The sequence below is a fragment of the Hemiscyllium ocellatum genome, chromosome 24 (assembly GCF_020745735.1).
Source record: "Hemiscyllium ocellatum isolate sHemOce1 chromosome 24, sHemOce1.pat.X.cur, whole genome shotgun sequence".
NCBI lineage: Eukaryota > Metazoa > Chordata > Chondrichthyes > Orectolobiformes > Hemiscylliidae > Hemiscyllium > Hemiscyllium ocellatum.
The window spans coordinates 50,197,536-50,216,784 of record NC_083424.1 but is presented as its reverse complement, the minus strand read 5'-3'; the positions used below and the strand labels follow the sequence as shown (position 1 = coordinate 50,216,784).

Below are 19,249 nucleotides of genomic sequence, written 5' to 3'. Positions count from 1 at the left end.
AATGACTAATAATGGAAACTGGTCTTCATAATAATCTATTCATCACTGACCCATGCTAATGAAAGAAAGAACTAATTTATACACAAATTCCACAGCCTCAAAATGTTGTAAAGCACTATAGCTTAAGTCAGATTTTTGAAATGTAATTACTACAATTATAGAATTTGCCCGGCATGCCTGCTCATTGAAAGAGCTATTCAATTTATCCCAGAGTCTTACTTATGCGCCAGAGTCTTGCAAAAATTTATTTTTCCTGTATTTATCCAATTTCCTTTTAGAGTCATAGAGTCATAGAGACGTACAGCATGGAAATAGACCCTTCAGTCCAACTCATCCATGAAGGCCAGACATCCCAACCCAATCTAGTCCCGTTTGCCAGCACTTGGCCCATATCCATCTAAACCCTTCCTATTCATGTACCCATCCAGATGCCTTTTAAATGTTGAACTTTACCTGTCTCCATCACTTCCTCTGGCAGCTCATTTCTCTTTGTGAAAAATTTGCCCCTTAGGTCTCCTTTATATCTTTTCCCTCTCACCTTAAACCCAGGCTATCTAGTTCTGGATTACCCCACCCCAGGGAAAAGACCTTTTCTATTTACCCTACCCGTGCCCCTCTTGATTTTATGAACCTCTAAAGTCATCCCTCAGTCACCGACACTGCAGGGAAAACAGCCCAAGCCTATTCAGCATCTCCCTATAGCTCAAATCCTCCAACTCTGGAAACATCCTTGTAAATCTTTTCTGAACCCTCTCATGTTTCATAACATCCTTCCAATAGGAAGGAGACCAGAATTGCATGCAATATTCCAAAAGTGGCTGAATCAATGTCCTGTACAGCCACAAATGACCTCTAAACTCCTATACTCAATGCTCTGACCAATAAAGGAAAGCATATCAAAATGCCTTCTTCACTACCATATGTACCCGTGACTCTACTTTCAAGAAACTATGAACCGGTACTCCAAGGTCTCTTTGTTCAGCAACACGCCTCATGACCTTACAATTAAGTGTATAAGTCCTGCTCTGATTTGTCTTTCCAAAATGCAGCACCTTGCATTTATGTAAATTAAATTCCAACTGCCACTCCTCAGCCCATTGGCCCATCTGATTAAGATCCCATTGTACTCCGAGGTAACCTCCTTCGCTGTCCACTACACCTCCAATTTTGGTGCCATCTGCAAACTTACTAAACATTCATGGGCGGCATGGTGGCACAGTGGTTAGCACTGCTGCTTCACAGCGCCAGAGACCCGGGTTCAATTCCTGCCTCAGGCGACTCTCTGTGTGGAGTTTGCACGTTCTCCCCATGTCTGCGTGGGTTTCCTCCGGGTGCTCCGGTTTCCTACCGCAATCCAAAGATGTGCGGGTTAGGTGAATTGGCCATGCTAAGTTAGCAATGGATTTACTTATGCAATTCCTTTTCTGCACCTCTCCATTTACTCTCTCTCTCACTTCAGCCAGGAACTCAATCAAGTTAGTTAAACACTGTTTGCCTTCAATAAGTCTGCTGGTTTTCATTTATCACCCATGGTTTTTAAGGTACCAATTAATTCTATTGAAGTCTCTCCAATCACACAAGGTAGTTTAGCAATAGTGGACATGTCCCTCTTTCTTCTTTTGAGGATGGTTACAGGTGACACCAAAATTAGAGGTGTAACAGACAGAAAGAAGGTTACCTCAGAGTACAACGGGATCTTGATCAGATTGGCCAATGAGCCGAGGGGTGGCAAATGGAGATTAATTTAGATAAATGGGAGGTGTTTCAATTTGGAAAGGCAAATCAAGGCAGGACTTAAATACTGTGTGGTAAGGTCCTGGGGAGTATTGCTGAACAAAGGGACCTTGGAGCACAAGTTCATATTTCCTGTTCTTGAAAATGAAGTCATAGGTAGACAGGGTAGTGACAAAGGCATTTGGCATGCTTGCCTTTATTGGTTGTACAAGTTGGGAGGTCATGTTGCAACTGTTCAGGACATTGGTTAGGGCACTATTGGAATACTGAGTGCAATTCTGGTCTCCCTGCTATAGGAAGGATGTTGTGAAACTTTAAAGGGTTCAGAAAATAAATTTACAAGGATTGGCGTGTTTGAGCTATAGCAAGAGGCTAAGTAGACTGTGGCGTTGGATGTTGTAGAGGTTTATAAAATCATGAGGGGCAAGGATAGGGTGGATTGACTAGGTCTTCTTCCTGGGGTCAGGGAGTCAGAAACTAGAGGGCACAGGTTTAAGGTGAGAGGGAAAGATTTAAAAGGGACGTAATGGGCAATTCACGCAGGGGTGGTCCACATATGGAATGAGCTGCCAGAGGAAGTGGTGGAGGCTGGTACAATTTCAAAATTTAAAAGGCATCTGGATGGATATATGAATAGGAAGGGTTTAGAGGGATATGGGCCAAATGCTGGCAAATGGGAGAAGATTTCTTTAGGATATCTGGTTTGCATGGATGAGTTGGACTGACAGGTCTGTTTCCATGCTGTATACCTCTATGACTCTAACTGTCCAACCCGGAGAACAAATTGTACATCTAAGGCAGATTAGAAAACGGTGCTCAGTGTCTCAGCAATTTCTGTCCTTTCGATCTTCACATAATCAAAGGTGCATTCTGAAGCAGATTGCGTTTCCACTTTTATTGCCTCTGGCATTTCATGCACTTACTCTTATTCAATTTTGTAGTATCTCCCATTTCAATACTACCTCTGTCTTCACCCTGGTATTTGCAGCATTCGCTTATTGGTATGGCAGGGGGATGGGAGGGGCGGGGGAGGGAAGGGGTGGTCTGGCAGAGGGTCTGGCAGATGCAGACCATTTAACAGCTCTCTGCCTCCATAAGATCACTGCACTGAAAGTGAGTGTTAATATCCATCAGCAAGGTTCAATAAGTGGCAAGAAAATAAATGACCACATATTACATTTAAAGGTGTGTTTTAAAGGGTAAGTCCTGGCCAGGACACTGGCTAGTCTTTAACTAGCTCCATGGAATCTGTTTCCTTCTCAGGCGGATGTAACAGATATTCTGTCCAAAACACAGCACTTCCCAGTATAGCTCTCCCTCAGTATTGCACTGAGATTGTGCCAGCAAAAAAATTGTGCATAAGTTATAAAACAAAAAACGATGGACATATTGCAGGTTTGGTAGCATCCACAGGGACAGAACCATATCTAACATTTCAACCCTGTGGCATTTCATTAAAACTGGGTGAAGCAATAAACATAACAGGCTTGAGCAAGTGAAAGGGAGGAGGATAGGAAAAAGAACAAAAGGGAACACCTGTGATAGGGTGGAAGGCCAAATAGATTAAATGAGTAAAGTTTTCAAGTTCCAAGCCTTAAGGGAGAGAACATGTTTCTAAAGAAGGTGTGAATAGCAGGCTCCTGAAAAGCTGCTCCTGAAAAGCAAAGGAAATAAGTGAAAATTAAAACCAGAAGAAAAAAAGAACAGAGCCTACAATCTCAAATTGTTCAATATAAATCGAATCCAGAAGGCTGTAAAGTTCTCAGTCGAAAGAGGAGCTGCAGAGCTTTTGGATGGCAATGACTTACTTTCATTAGTAGATTGCATGAGGCTAAAGATCAAAAAGTCAGGGTGGACATAAGGTAGAGAATTATAATGACAAATGACTAGGCATGGAGATTTCAGAAAATGCTCATCCATGCTACATTTGGTTTCCCCAATGTAGAGGGCACATCAGAATGACAGTGAATACAGTGTACTCAATTGAAAGATTAATGGTGCATACCTACCATTGTTTGACCTCGAGTAGTTGAGGCTTTGATGAGGAGAAGCTTGTGTGAGGGCAGGTGGTGCATTTCCTGCAAGATGGCACAGAAGATGCAGGAGCAACTGAGAGTAGACCAAGAAAATATCTCTTCAAAATGCTGACAGGTGAGGGGTAAAGAAGGGCTGTTTCATGGTAGCTACCTGCTGGATTGTCAGCAATGGTCCACTGAATATGGAGACTGGTAGGGCAGAAACAGTGATCTATCATGGTCCTATGGCAAAAGCTAAGTGGTGGGAGCAAAATGCATTAAACAGAGTGAACATGATTAAGGGCTCTGTAATGCACAGTGGGGACTGGAACAAAGAATGTTTCACATAACCCACATGAAAGCAGGCTTGGTTCAGACATGTTCCAGTTCCCATTACAAAATCTCATATTTGAAGATAGTGTAGGCAACATTTCATTCCTTCTCTTTACTGAATTTGAAGGGAGGGAAGTACTTTTACTCACGTATGACCATCTCATTCCTATAGTCACCCTGACTAGATTCCACTGATGGGCCTTTCTATTTGTTGCCAATTGAGGCCCTTAAGTAAGCAATTAATGTCACATAGGGCATGCCAAACAAACCTGTGCAGGTTGCTTATGTTGTCCAGGGCAATCCATTCCTGATTAAGTAACCTTCCATTGGGTAGGGGTGGCTGTGCTGAGAGTCGCTTTCTGCCTTTGTTGCTGACCCCTCCTGCCATCACTTACCCATGTTGGGTGGCTTTGTGACAGTAAGCTTCCAGTGGATGTGCTTCCCACTTCAGTCACTGCCTAGTGATAATGCTGTTGAGCAAGAGAGGTGATGGCCTTTGACTAGAGGGTGAGATTTGTTGTCCCTGGGATCCTGATCATGCTTAAATTTAGTTTGTTCTTTCCTTTCAGTGGAATTTTATTTTCTGCATTCTTTTCAATACATTTTGAAATGTAGCCCCGTTGTTACTCTGCACCATTTTTTGGCAATATTACTGCCCGTTTAGTTTTCCCAAATCTGATTTTCAGCCTCTCAAAAGAGTTTCTCCAAACTATTATCATTACTTTTATCTTCCCCACGTCCTGCTCTATCACCATCTTAAAATGAGTTACATACACACTATTGCCCAGATTATTCCCTACTTTTAATTCTTGTATCTGTTCTGTTCAGTCCCTGTTAATGATTTTCCCTTGTTGGGTATTTTATATATTGGGTTACAAAGGGTGCTTTGTATGAACTCCATTTACCTATCCCCTTAACCTACCCCTATTGAAATCCCCTATTATTACACAATTCTCTAAGTTGTCTTCATATTTCTACCTCTCTTTTGCACTATTAGGTTCTCTGTAGGTTGCATCTCATAATGTGATTGGATCCTTCATCATCCTTTATCTATGTCTGCAAGGATTCTATTTTGTAGTGCTGTTACCTGTATCTTTTCTTTGATCATTCTGCTGTTTCTAAGTATAGATATTCCATCTACCCATTTCCCCTTCCTTTTTCAAAATATAATATGTCAAAAATACTTCATTTCTAATCCTCATTTTTCTATAACCATTCTCAATCCCTAAGTCTAGTCTTATCAAAACCCCAGCCCTCATTCTGCACATGCCTGCTGGTGTCATTCTTTGCAGATATGGTTGGTGAAGGGGAATCATCTTAAACTCAGGACAGGAGTTCCTCAGAGTAGTTTCCTCAGCTCAATCACCTTCATGATTCATCATTGACCTTCCCTCTATAAGTGAGGATGTTCGCTGATTATTGCAATGTTCAGAACCATTCATAGCTCCTCAGATACTGAAGCAGAGTATGCTCGGAAGCAGCAACAGGTGAACAACATTGCTGAAGCAGACTGCCAGACTGGCAATCCATCCACTACCTTAAACATTCACACCGGCTGCCATTGATGCATTGTGGCAGTAGTCTGTATGATATACAAATGCACTACAACAACTCACCACAGATGCTTTCACAGCTTCTTCTAAACCTACGAACTTGACCACCTACAAGTCTAAGGGGAGATGATACATGGAACACCACTATTCATAAATTCCCCTCCAAGCCTGTCTACGCCTGACTTGGAATACTGTCACTGGGTCAAACTCCTGGAGCTCCCTTTCTGAACAGCACTATGGATGCACCTATACCTCATGGGCTTCTGTAATTCAAGAAAGCAACTCTTTCTTAAGAGGATGTTCATAAGCCTCCCATCACCTCAAGAGCAATTATGCGCAGACAGCAAATGCTATATTAGCAGAATAAATAAGAAGAAATCTATTTTGTTTTAAAAGGATGCCCTGTCTTTTATTTTTGACTTGATTTATTAATGTCACATATACCTAGGTAAAGTAAAAAGTTTTGTTTTGCATGCAGTACTGGCAGATTATACCATATATAGTGCATTAGGGTAACAGAACAGAGCTGGGAATACAATGATATGGCTGCAGAGAAGGTGCACAAGGAGCAAAATCATCGTTAATTTGAAATCTGAGTGGTCCATTCAGAAGTCTAAAAACAGAGAGGAAGAAGCTGTGTTTGTGTTTTTCAGTCTTCTGCCCAACAGAAGAAGTTGGAAGAGACTATAACTGGGCTGGGAGGGGTCTTTGATGATATTGGCTATCTTTCCAAGGCAGCAAGAGGTGTAGATGGACCCCAAAGGTTGGTTTGCCTGATGGACTGGGCTGTGTTCATGACTCTCTGTAGTTTCTTACGGTCCTGGGCAGAGCAGTTGCCATACCAAGTTGTGATGCATTCAGGTAGAACGCTTTCTATGGTGCACCTCTAAAAATTGATTAGAGTCTTTACAGACAGGCTGAATTTCCATTGCCTCCTGAGGAAGAAGAGGCATTGTTGTGCCTTTCTTGACCAACGCATCAACATGGGCGGTCCAGGAAGGATTGTTGGTGATCATCACTCCCGAGAACATGACACTCTCAACCATCTCCATCTCAGGTCCACTGACGTAGATAGTCACTTCATGTTTAACCATCTTTTTGGACTCTGGCCTATAATTCAATTTATTCCTTTGCCAATGTCCACCCTTACTCTTTTTTTTATTTGCTTGTTCTGTTTTGCTTACCTTTAGGCTGCTTACATTTCTTGTAGATCCTTCCTCCACTCTGACTAGGTTAAAGCCTTTGTCACTACCATATTTATCCCTTCTTGCAGAATAAAGGTCCTATTTTGGCTTAGGTCAAGCCCATCCCATCAGTACAGCTTCTTTCTCTCCCAGAACTGTGTGTCCATGAAAAGGACCACTCTTTCCCAAAGCAGCATATTAGTCATGGATTAATTCTGGTGTTCTGTTAGCTCCCATACCCAATTTGCATCTCTCTTGGGCAATAGTTAAGAAATCCGAAACGTCGATTCTCCTGCTCCTTGGATGCTGCCTGACCTGCTGCGCTTTTCCAGCAACACATTTTCAGTTCTGATACTCCAGCATCTACAGACCTCACTTTCTCCCCAATAGTTAAGAAACACTTCACACAAAAGAGAGTGGAAATCTGCCTTAAAAACTACTGATGCTGGGTCAATTGAAATGTTCAAGTTTAAGATCAATAGATTACTGTTTACTTAGGGATTTGGATCAAAGGCAGGAAACTAGACTGATGCACAGATCAGACATGATTGCATTGAATGGTGGAAAGGGCTGAAAGAGCTGATTGGCCTTCTCCCATTCCTCAAGTTAGGAATAAGGATTAAAGGAATTGAGATTACTGAGTAAGAAACGCTGAGTTATTTTGGAAGGTTTCATGCATTTCAAATCTAGTACTTGATGTCTAACGTGCACCTAATTCATGTGCTGATCTACTGGGAGAGCTGTTGCAGTCCTCAATTCATTATGCAGATATCTTCAGTCTGTGTAGGAAGATATATACAGAAGCCAGTTTCAGGTGCCCATTGACTTTATTTTTTTCGTACACAGAAAAGTCTTCAAATTTCTTTCAAGGATGTTCTCGTCTCATTTCAAGAACACTTTTAGTTGCCAGGCATTCCTCAAAAATATTTTGATATTCTGTTTCTCTGAACAACTGATGTAGGCCATTCATTCATAGCTGATGTAATGCAGAGAAAATGTTGGGAGTTGGCATTTTACCAAAACAAAAATTCCTGTTAAATGGAAAAACTTACTGGTTTAGGCCTCTACTTTTCAGGAAAATGAAAAACACTAAATCAGTGTGAACAGGCAATTATTTTGTTCAGTGTGACAAGTCAAAATGGTTCACAGATTGGTTGTAAAATATTGCATACTGTCTTACACTATGCTATTTTTTTGACTGAATTATCTTATTTCCCGTGAACAGATTAAGGAAAGTGATGAACCCAGTTACTTGGTCCTCTATCACTGGGGGTTACTTTTATAAATGTGCAGAAATTATTCTAGAACAAGAAAATAAACAATGCATGTGTGTTAGCTACATGTTTCTGCTAGCTTTTAGGATTGACAGGGATGGATAACTTTCCTTTTTTTTTAAACACTGGAAGTAGGTATTCCTGATGAAGGACTATTGCCTGAAACATCGATTTTCCTGCTCCTCAGAAGCTGCCTGAACTGCTGCGCTTTTCCAGCACCACTCTAATCCAGAATCCGGTTGCTAGCATCCGCAGTCATTGTTTTTACCTAGTACAATTCTATCACACTCAAGGGAATTGAAAGCTCCCATAACCAAACTGCTGTTGGCCCGAAGGTTGCCTGAAATATTACACAACGTTAGCATAAAAACACAAAGCTTGGTGCAACACTCAGATGACAAAAACATTATAGAACAACAAAGTTAGCAGCTTTTCCAGGCCGAATGCAAGTCTGACAAATCTAGTCTTTACAAACTAAAAGTAGCAAGGTTCATTAAGGAGAGAAAGTTGTCAGAATACGTTCATTATTCATGAAGATAGTAGTGAGCTGTTCAAGTGAATGTTCAGGAAAGGCTAATTACTAACTAAGAATTGAAGATAATTGCACATAATCTCATTACACGGAGAAAGTGAGGACTACACATGCTGGAGATCAGAGTCAAAAGTGTGGTGCTCGAAAAGCACAGCAGGTCAGGCAACATCTGAGGAGCAGGAGAATCGATGTTTCGGGCATAAGCCCTTCATCAGTTTCCTCAACTCTAATCTCATTACAGCCTTGGTTCAAACCTGGAAAAAAGAGCTGAATTCTGGAGGTGAGGTGAGACTGCGACATCCCTGACATCATGGCTGCATTCAATCAGGTGTGACGTTAAGGAGCTCCAGCAAAACTGGAATGAATGGGTTTCAGGGGGCAAACTTTCTCAGCACATAGGAATATGGCATGGTTGTTGGAGATCAGACATCTCAGCTCCAAGACATCTCTGCAGAAATTTTCTGGAGGAGTTCCTCAAGGTAGTGTCCTAGGCCCAGCCAGCTTCAGCTGTTTCATCAATGATCTTCCCTCCATCATAATGTCAGAAGTGCGCATGTTTGCTGACGATTGTGCAATGTTCAGCACCATTCGCAACTCCTCACATACTGAAACAATCCAAGTTCAAACAGAACAAGATCTGAACAATATCTAGGTTTAGACTGAAAAGTAGCAAGTAACATTTACATCACATTAATGTGGCTATGGCCAACAATCTGACCACTGGCCCCTTGACGTTCAATGGTGTTACTTTCACCGAATACCCAACTATCAACATCTTGGGGTAAAAAATGAGGTCTGCAGATGCTGGAGATCACAGTTGAAAATGTGTTGCTGGTTAAAGCTTTAACCAGCAACACATTTTCAACTATCAACATCTTGGGGGTCACCATTGATCAGAAACCTAACTGGACTCACCACATAAATACAATGGCTATAAGAGCAGGTCAAAGGCTGGGAATTCTGCAGTGAGTAACTTCCCAGAGTTTGTCCACCATTGACAGTGCACAAGTCAGGAATGTGATGGAATAGTTCGCACTTGTCTGGTTGAGTGCAGCCCCAATAACACTCAAGAGCTTGGCACCATCCAGAACAAAGCAGCCCACTTGATTGATACAACATCCACAAACATCCACTCCCTCCATCACCGATACTCAGTAGTAGCAGTGTGTACCACCTACGAGATGCACTGCAAAAATTCACCAACGATCTTTAGACAGGGCCTTCCAAACCGATGGTCACTTCCATCCATAAGGACAAGGGTAAAAGACCACCACCACCTTCAAGTTCCCTTCCAAGACACTCAGTAGCCAGAGTAGACAAACAGGAGGCTGGAAGAACACAGCAAGTCAGGCAGCATCAAGAGGTGGAGAATTCAATGTTTTGGATGTAACTCTTCTTCGGGGCTGGGGGTGGGTGTAAGGGGAGCTGCAGACTTTTTTTTGGGGGAGGGGGAAGGTGGTGGTGGTTGGATGCCAACACTTTTCTTTTTGTCTCTATCCAAGAAATTCTGAGATTTACGGGTCAGGGTGGATTTTAATTTTCTTTAGATGTGGGTTCAGGGTGTTGCAGTCCCAGTACAAATATTAAAGTTCTGAAATACTCTCCCCAAGGGATCAGTAACATGAAACTCATTCTGGTCCAGGTGTGTTCTGCCTTTTCTGGGTAAGCAGATACCTGATCATTATTGTCCTAACACAGTTTTCTTTCACTAGCATTGTGCACCGCCTGGTGGTTAATGCTGTAAACAGCACTAATAAAAGCACACTTTCTAGGTGATTAAAGACTTAACAGCAATATAGGTTTGTTCAATACATCCCATCAGTTATGTGACACTTTGATCTTTTACTACAAATTCTGTGTCCTATGATCCTGCCCCACGAGCTACATGGCGAAGGAGCAATGCACTGAAAGCCTGTACTTTCAAATAAACCTGTTGGACTATAACTTGGTGTTGAGAATTTTAGTATTTTGCACTAAGCTACCACAAAAGCTAGGAACACAAATTTAAGTACATATGCTTCCCTCGTTAAGCAAATGTGTCCCTTGTGCAAACCTCTCCAATGATGTTTCCTCAATGCCAGTAGCCTGGTTTGAGCGGCTCAGGAATCAATGGACTGAAAGAGTCATAGAGGCATGGAAACATTGCAAATTTTTCAAGAAAACAGTCAGTAATTAGTATTAATTTCTATCCTTGCCCAATTGTCCCACGAGTATAAATGCACACTGTGGTGTGACAAAACAAAGGAAAACCCCAAGTTAGAATCCTAATTTGGATGCCAGCAGCCAAGGAGCAACAGAGTGCTGTTGAATCAAAAAGTTGTTAGTTCAAACTCTGCGTTTGAGACTTAGGAGCCCCCAAATCAGGCAAAATATCCAGTCAGTACTACCCTTCAAATAAAATCCTTTCGCCCACCTCACTTGGCTGTTTAAAAAAAGGCATTTCTCCAAGGTGATTAAGGGAATTCTTCCGTAGCAAACATTTACCTTTCAACCAATATCACCAAAACATAAACTGTCCGGATATTTACCACATTGTTTGTGCAACATCGATGCATACACATTTGCCAGATATCCTAACCTAATCTCATTCCATATGCCTGCAACAACTTGGAATTCATGGTGAAAATAATGGAAATACTGACAGAACAACCATTATTGAAGGTGACATCAGATAACAACATCCAACAATTATATCCAGTCTGTGCCATTAATTGAGGAAAAGGTTAAGATTCATCCATTCCAGCACAACTGAATTGCTAATGGTTTGATATGTCTTAATGAACTCATTTCTTGAGATATTAATTATTGTTGGTCATTGAGAAAATTGAAACTTTTACATTCTTAAACATTTTGTCTCTTATCTTGCACTCATATCTTTTTCTCTGTGCATACTTTGCCATTGAATTAAATATTTTAATTCTCACTCTGTGCCTCAATGAGGAGTCTTTGAGCTGATTGTGAAGGAAATACAGAGGAAACTCAATTATGTGGCATTCGATTACCTGAATTTTGGATAATCTGGCAAGATCACAAGGTCCCGATGCTTGGCTAAACTGTGTTATCTGGCATTCAATTAACCAAACGAAATACTCCCTGTCCGTGTCCATCAGATAATTGAGGCTCCTCTGCACATAGTTGCGTGCCATGTTTATACAGGTTCTCCAGATTCCCTTTGCCATACAGGGTTGGTGTGGACTCGATGGGCCAAATGGCCTACTTCCACATGATTCTACGAATGCAAAAGCGAACTGAAACTGCTTGGGGCATTTGAAAATGCAGCTCATTCGCACCGATCATGAAATGTTGGCCATTACAACAGTAACTTCAATTTAATGCATTCCAGTGGGCATAACACATTTTTGAACATACTATTGTTGTAAAGGCAAATAAAAATGCTTAAGTCACTGTCAATCCCCTTCAGGAGATTTTGATCTATTTCCTTGATAAGTAACTGAACATGAAAAACACTTTCACGGAAATAAAAATAGAAACAAAAATGCTGGAAATACTGAGCAAGTCAGACACTGCCTGTGGAGAGAGAAGCCAAATAAACGATGTGGATACAATAGTCTGGTGTTCAATGGTGGCATCATGGTCAAAGGGGTAAGAGGAAGTGTCCAAGAGCTGGCACTCCGCCTCCTCAACAGACAATAGGACCACCCTTGTCGGCAAGCTCAATTACAAAGTCAGAGTTGGATTTGAGAGCATGAAGTGCAGTCAGATCAGAGAGAAATAGGTTCAGTTGGGCAAGTGGCGGTAATGGTGAGGCTATCAATGTCACATTGACAGTTCTCAATGGACAGGTCCTGTGTAGGTGAAAGGCCAGATAGAGGTACCTTAGTGGAGGGAGAGTGTTGGAGATGGGTAAAGGGGTCTATGGGACGGGCAGAATTTCTTGAAAGTAAAGTTGCAGCGTTTGGTATGCTTTCCTTTATTGGCCAGAGCATTGAGTATCAGAGTTGGGAGATCATGTTGTACAGGACAGGACAGCTGTATTATGTGCAATTCTGGGCACCTTCCTATCGGAAGTATGTTGTGAAACCTGAAAAGGTTCAGAAAAGATTTACAAGGATTTTGCCAGGGTTGGAGGATTTCAGCTGTAGTGAGGGACTGAATAGACTGGGGCTGTTTTCCCTGGAGCATTGAAGGCTGAGGGGTGACCTTATTGAGGTTTATAAAATCATGAGGGGCATGGACAGGATAAATAGCAAGATTTTTTCCCTGGGGTGGGAGAGTCCAGAAGTGGAAGGCATAGGTTTAGGGTGAGGGGAATGTTATAAAAGGGATCTAAGGGCAACTTTTTCACACAGAGGGTGGTGCATGTATAGAATGAGCTGCCAGAGGTCGTGGTGGAGGCTGGTACAATTACAGCATTTAAAAGGCATCTGAATGGGTATATGAATAGAAAGGATTTAGAGGAATTTGGACCAAGTGCTGGCAAATGGGACGAGATTAGGTTAGGATATCTGGTCGGTATGGACGAGTTGGACCGAAGGGTCTGTTTCCGTGCTGTACAACTCTATGACTCTTGTCCAAAGAAATGGGCACAGTGTTGAAGGTGACAGAACAACAGTTCAACATCATGTCATGCCCAAACTTCATTGAAGTGGAGGTACAAGGCATAAAACTAAGACCTTTGCTAAGTACAGAACATTCAGCAAGAGAGAGCAGAAGATCAAAAGGGATAATAACTATTCGACAGGAGGTGGGATCAGGAGAGTGGATGGAGTCAGACGGAGGAGGACAGCAGGAAAAAATTAAGAAAGTCTTAGTAGTTACATAAGGCATTTGTAAGAGCACATCTGTTTCACTGTGTACAGCTCGAGTCTCCTTATTTAAGTGGGGATGTAATTGCTTTAATAACAATCTTGAACCAATTCCTGGGATGAAAGGGTGATCTAATGAGAAAAAAAGGCTTGTATTAGTTGGAATTCCAAAGAATGAGTGCTGACCTATTGAAACAAACAATACCTTCAGAATAGTTGACAGAATGGCTGACTGCAAGGACCCTGTAAGAGAGATTGGAAGGGGCACAATTTGAAAACAAGGAGTCTTGAATTCAAGACGGAAGTGAGGTTTTTCTACTCTCAGAAGGCCCTGAGTTTTTTTTATTCACTCATGGACTTTGGTGTCGCTGACTGGACCAGTATTTGTTGCCTGTCCTTAGTTGCCCTCGAGCTGCCTTGTTGAACTTCTACAGTCCATGTGCTGCTGTAGGTTGACCCCCAATGTCCTCAGGGAGGGAATTCCAGGATTGTGACCCAGCAATAATGAAGGAATGCTGATATATTTCAAGTCAAGATGGTAAGTGGTTTGGAGGGAACATTGCAGGTAGCGGTGTTCCCATGTAACTGTTGCCCTCGTCCTTCTAAATGGAAACAGCTGTGGGTTTGAACGATGCTGCCTTAGTATGTGGAATTCTCTTTTCTTAAGAGCAGTGGAAGCAGGATCATTGAATACTTAAGGATAGAGACAGACTGCCTTTTAGTTGAAAATCTCAGTATCAAATGGGGCAGCAGGCTGGAGGGGTCAAATGGCCTACTTCTCCATCTAATTCATGGGCTTGTCTGCTCATATGATACAAACCATGACTTGCTAAATATGGAGATTGTTAATATGGAAAACAAGTTAAACTCTACCATGTTAATGCGAGGGAAAGGAAAAGGATGAAGATACATAGAACATAGAACATAGAACATAGAAGAATACAGCGCAGTACAGGCCCTTCGGCCCTCGATGTTGCGCCGACCGAGTCCTACCTAACCTATACTAGCCCAATAACTTCCAAATGCCTATCCAATGCCCGCTTAAATGAACATAAAGAAGGAGAGTTCACCACTGATACGGGCAGGGCATTCCATGAACTCACAACCCGCTGTGTGAAGAATCTACCCCTAACATCTGTCCTATACCTACCACCCCTTAATTTAAAGCTATGTCCCCTAGTAACACCTGACTCCATCATCGGTAAAAGGTTCTTAGTATCTACCCTATCTAAACCCCTAATCATTTTATACACTTCTATCAGATCTCCCCTAAACCTTCTCTTCTCCAATGAGAACAGCCCCAAGTGCCTCAGCCTTTCCTCATAAGATTTTCCTACCATTCCAGGCAACATCCTGGTAAACCTCCTCTGCACTCGTTCTAAAGCTTCCACATCCTTCCTATAGTATGGCGACCAAAACTGCACACAATACTCCAGATGAGGCCTCACCAGAGTCTTATACAACTGCAACATGACCTCAGGACTCCGGAACTCAATTCCTCTGCCAATAAAGCCCAGTACACCATATGCCTTCCTCACAGCACTATTTACCTGGGTGGCAACTTTCAGAGATCTGTGTACATAGACACCAAGATCCCTCTGCTCATCCACACTACCAAGTAGCCTACCATTAGCCCAGTAATCCATCATCTTGTTATTCCTACCAAAGTGAACGACTTCGCACTTAGCTACATTGAATTCCATTTGCCACATTTCCGCCCAGCTCTGCAACTTATCTATATCCCGCTGTAACCTACCACTTCCTTCCTCACTATCCACAACTCCACCGACTTTTGTGTCATCCGCAAACTTGCTTACCCAGCTTTCAAGTCCTTCCTCTAGATCATTTATAAAGATAACAAAAAGCAATGGTCCCAAAACAGATCCTTGTGGTACACCGCTAGTAACTGCGCTCCAAGATGAACATAATCCATCAACTACTACCCTCTGTCTCCTTCCAGCCAGCAAATACATTGTAAGCAATGGTGGCATCCTTAGTTAAAGATGCAATGGAAATGGAGAAACTGGGGACTCCAACAGATTGCTTACAGGAAGTGATGTGGAAGAAATATTATCAAGGCAGGTATGAGAGTCAGTGGAGCTTATAGTGAATATTAATCGATAGTATCAGAAATAGAGACACAAAATTCAAGGAAGGGACGAGTCAGTGAAGGACCTTTGGTGAAGACAGGAGAAGGTTAAAAGGTGGAAACAAAGTTGATGTTCAAGTCCAATTCAGAATGAAAGCAGGAAATAGCACCTATACAAAGACATAAACATACTGGAAAAATAGGCAAGCAAGAAAGCCGAAATATGACTGGAACTTTTCCCACATTTCCCACAATATAGCAGACACAGCTCAGACCTATGTGAGTTTCCACTGCAATACTGAACTGAGGACAGAGAAGTCAAGTAAGAAAGAGTGTGTGGTAAACTTTGTGAAGGAAGGGGGAAATGGGATCACAAGTTGATTAAAACCTCAGTTCAGGGTGACTGCCGGAAATGCACCAATCTAATTGTTAAGAATAAAGGTAGGGGAACGGCCTTGAATAGAACTCAAATAAAACATGTACCTCACATCGCATGAGAAAGCGGATAAAGCTAGGACCTATTCAGTTCTCAAAACAATCCCATTCTTCAGAAAGAAGTGAGTGGAGAGAAAGGAGAAGTTGCTCAGTGTGAGAATGAGTTCAGACACGATGCCGCGGGGGAGAGTGGGTATGGAATGGTTGGACCGATATTCCAGATAAAAGGAGAGCGCCTACAGGCCGTCCAACTGGTGGAGCAGAAATATAGAGGGATTGGATGCCCACAGTGAAAAGAACATAGTGTGGGCCAGGTTAAATAAAGTGGCGGATAGTGCAAAACGTCTTGCATATGAATGGCAGAAAAAAAGTTGTGATAGGAAATCAGTTCTATGGGGTCAACTAGGCCTGTGCAGTTGTTGGACCATGAGGAACAGGTATGGCAGGTTTTGCAGGGTGGGGGAAAAACAGAATTGGAGCCTTGGAAGGAAGGGTGAAAAGAGAAGCATTGGAAGTATTTCTATGGTTTGTATTTGATAGAACTATTGTTCTGACTGGATCAAAGCCATTGTATGGCTTCTCAAATGAATTACAGAGAAGAAGCATTAGAGGATGGTATAGTCGACTGCATCAAAGACTGTGAATATGTCAAGAAGCGTTACATTGAATAATGTACCACAGTCACAACCAGAAAATTTTCATTCATGACTATGGCATGGATCATTTGTGTTCTGCAGATCATCACAGTAGGAATGATAAACGCCCTGTTCGTTTGTTCCTTCAATTGTGCCATGCAATGGAATGCTGTGATGAGTGAGTGATATAACAAAGTTGAACGTTCTCATTTATTTACTGGACTTTAGGGTGATCATCAATATCAATACAGAGTCTGAAGCATCCACTTGAAAAAGACAATTTATTTTGTAACCAACTGTGATTTTTAGATAATTCATTTCATTTGCCTTGAATAAATAATTCATTGAAGTTGATGTGGCAATACTAAGGTTTGTATGCTTTTGTTCATTTTACTAAATGATACTGGATACTCTTGCAAATAAATTTAAAGAAATAGGGATGAAAGGGGCATCTAGCAAATAGAGCACTAACAAGATGAAACTTTTGATTTTTAAGCCTAAAGTCTTATTGAAAATAATCACTAAATTTTCATATTGCATCAAAAGATTTTAAAATATACAAGATGCTAAATCAACCTTAACCCAACACCCCACCCGCCAATGCACCCCCCCAGTTAGTTAATATTTGTACAAACCATCTCACAGTGCAGCTCCAGGTTCAGATCCCCCTTGTTTGTGTGGAGTCGGACATATCCCTTCTTTTTGACGTAGCGATACCGAACCTGGTCATCTTCAATTGCAGCTGTGAAGGCAAATCCAGAACTTAAAATCTTCAAAACAGATTCAAGAAGTCTCAGTGATTGGCCGTTCAGACTTTACTGCAATTGGAAGAGAACAAGAAACTATGGAGAAAAATCCATATCCAGCCAAAGCAAGGTAAAAAACCTACCATTTAATAGTTCAAGAATATAAATTGGGCAAACTGCTGTCATGTCATTGAGGAGTGTTTTAAAAGCATTTCACAGCTGTTTACATAATGTGTTTCCAGCTCTTTTGGGAGACATCATGATACAACTAGACAGTTGTACGACAGATTCACTATTTTTGTTTCTCCCCTTGATAGTTTTTCCCCATAAATGTTATCGAAACAAAAATAATACTACAAAGAACAATGTCATTTAGAGTCATACAGATGTACAGCATGGAAACAGATCCTTCAGTTCAATCAGTCTATGCAAACCCGATACCCCAACCCAATCTAGTCCCACCTGCCAGCACCCGACCCGTATCCTTCCAAACCCTTCCTATTCATATACCCACCCAAATGCCTCTTAAATGTTGCAATTGTACCAGCCTCCACCACATCCTCTGGCAGCTCATTCCATACACGTACCACCCTCCGTGAAAACTTTGCCCCTTAGGTCTCTTTTATATCTTTCCCCTCTAACCCTAAACCTATGCCTTCTAGTTCTGGACTCCCCGACCCCAGGGAAAAAACTTTGTCTATTTATCCTATTCATGCCCCTCATAATTTTGTAAACTTCTATAAGGTCACCCCTCAGCCTCCGATGCTCCAGGGAAAACAGCCCCAGCCTGTTCATCCTCTCCTTGGAGCTCAAATCCTCCAACCTGGCAACATCCTTGTAAATTTTTTCTGACCCCTTTCAAGTTTCACAATATCTTTCCGATAGGAAGGAGACCAGAATTGCACCCAATATTCCAACAGTGGCCTCACCAATGTTCTGTATAGCCACAACATACCTCCCATCTCTTGTACTCAATACTCTGATCAATAAATGAAACCATACCAAACGCCTTCTTCACGATCCGATCTACCTGCGACTCCACTTTCAAGGAGCTATGAACCTGCACTCCAAGGTCTCTTTGTTCAGCAACACTCCCTGGGACCCTATCATGAAGTGTATAAGTTCTGCTAAGATTTGCTTTCCCAAAATGCAGCACCTCGCATTTATCTGAATTAAACTCCATCTGCCACTTCTCAGCCCATTGGCCCATCTGGTCCAGATCCTGTTGTAATCTGAAGTAACCCTCTTCGCTGTCCACCACACCTCCAATTTTGGTGTCATCTGCAAACTTACTAACTGTACCTCTTATGCTCGCATCCAAATCATTTATGTAAATGACAAAAGTAGAGGACCCAGCATCGATCCTTGTGGTATTCCACTGGTCACAGGCCTCCAGTCTGAAAAACACCCCTCCACCACCACCTTTGAGCCAGTTCTGTATCCAAATGGCTAGTTCTCCCTGTATTCCATGAGATCTAACCTTGCTAATCAATCTCCCATGGGGAACCTTGTCGATCACCTTACTGAAGTCCATATAGATCACATCTACTGCTCTGCCCTCATCAATCATCTTTGCTACTTCTTCAAAAATTTTAATCAAGTTTGTGAGACATGATTTCCCACGCACAAAGCCATGTTGACTATCCCTAATCAGGCCTTGCCTTTCCAAATACATGTACATCCTGTCCCTCAGGATTCCCTCCAACAATTTGCCCACCACCGAGGTCAGGCTCACCGGTCTATAGTTCCTTGGCTTGTCTTTACCGCCCTTCTTAAATAGTGGCACCATGTTTGCCAACCTCCAGTCTTCCGGCACCTCACCTGTGACTATCGATGATACAAGTATCTCAGCAAGAGACCCAGCAATCACTTCTCTAGCTTCCCACAGAGTTCTCGGATGCACCTGATCAGGTCCTGGGAATTTATCCACCTTTAACCATATCAAGACATCCA

The 19,249-nt window shown here is 42.0% G+C and overlaps 1 protein-coding gene across 1 annotated transcript in view; it reads right to left on the bottom strand.

The window, feature by feature from the left end:
• The window catches only part of ppil2 (peptidylprolyl isomerase (cyclophilin)-like 2), a 389,123-nt gene that overhangs the window by 158,822 nt on the left and 211,052 nt on the right, over positions 1–19,249 (bottom strand). Inside the window, exon 12 of the mRNA XM_060844077.1 lies at positions 17,186–17,292. Within this exon, the coding sequence (XP_060700060.1) occupies positions 17,186–17,292 (107 nt within the window). The remainder of the gene's footprint in view (positions 1–17,185; positions 17,293–19,249) is intronic.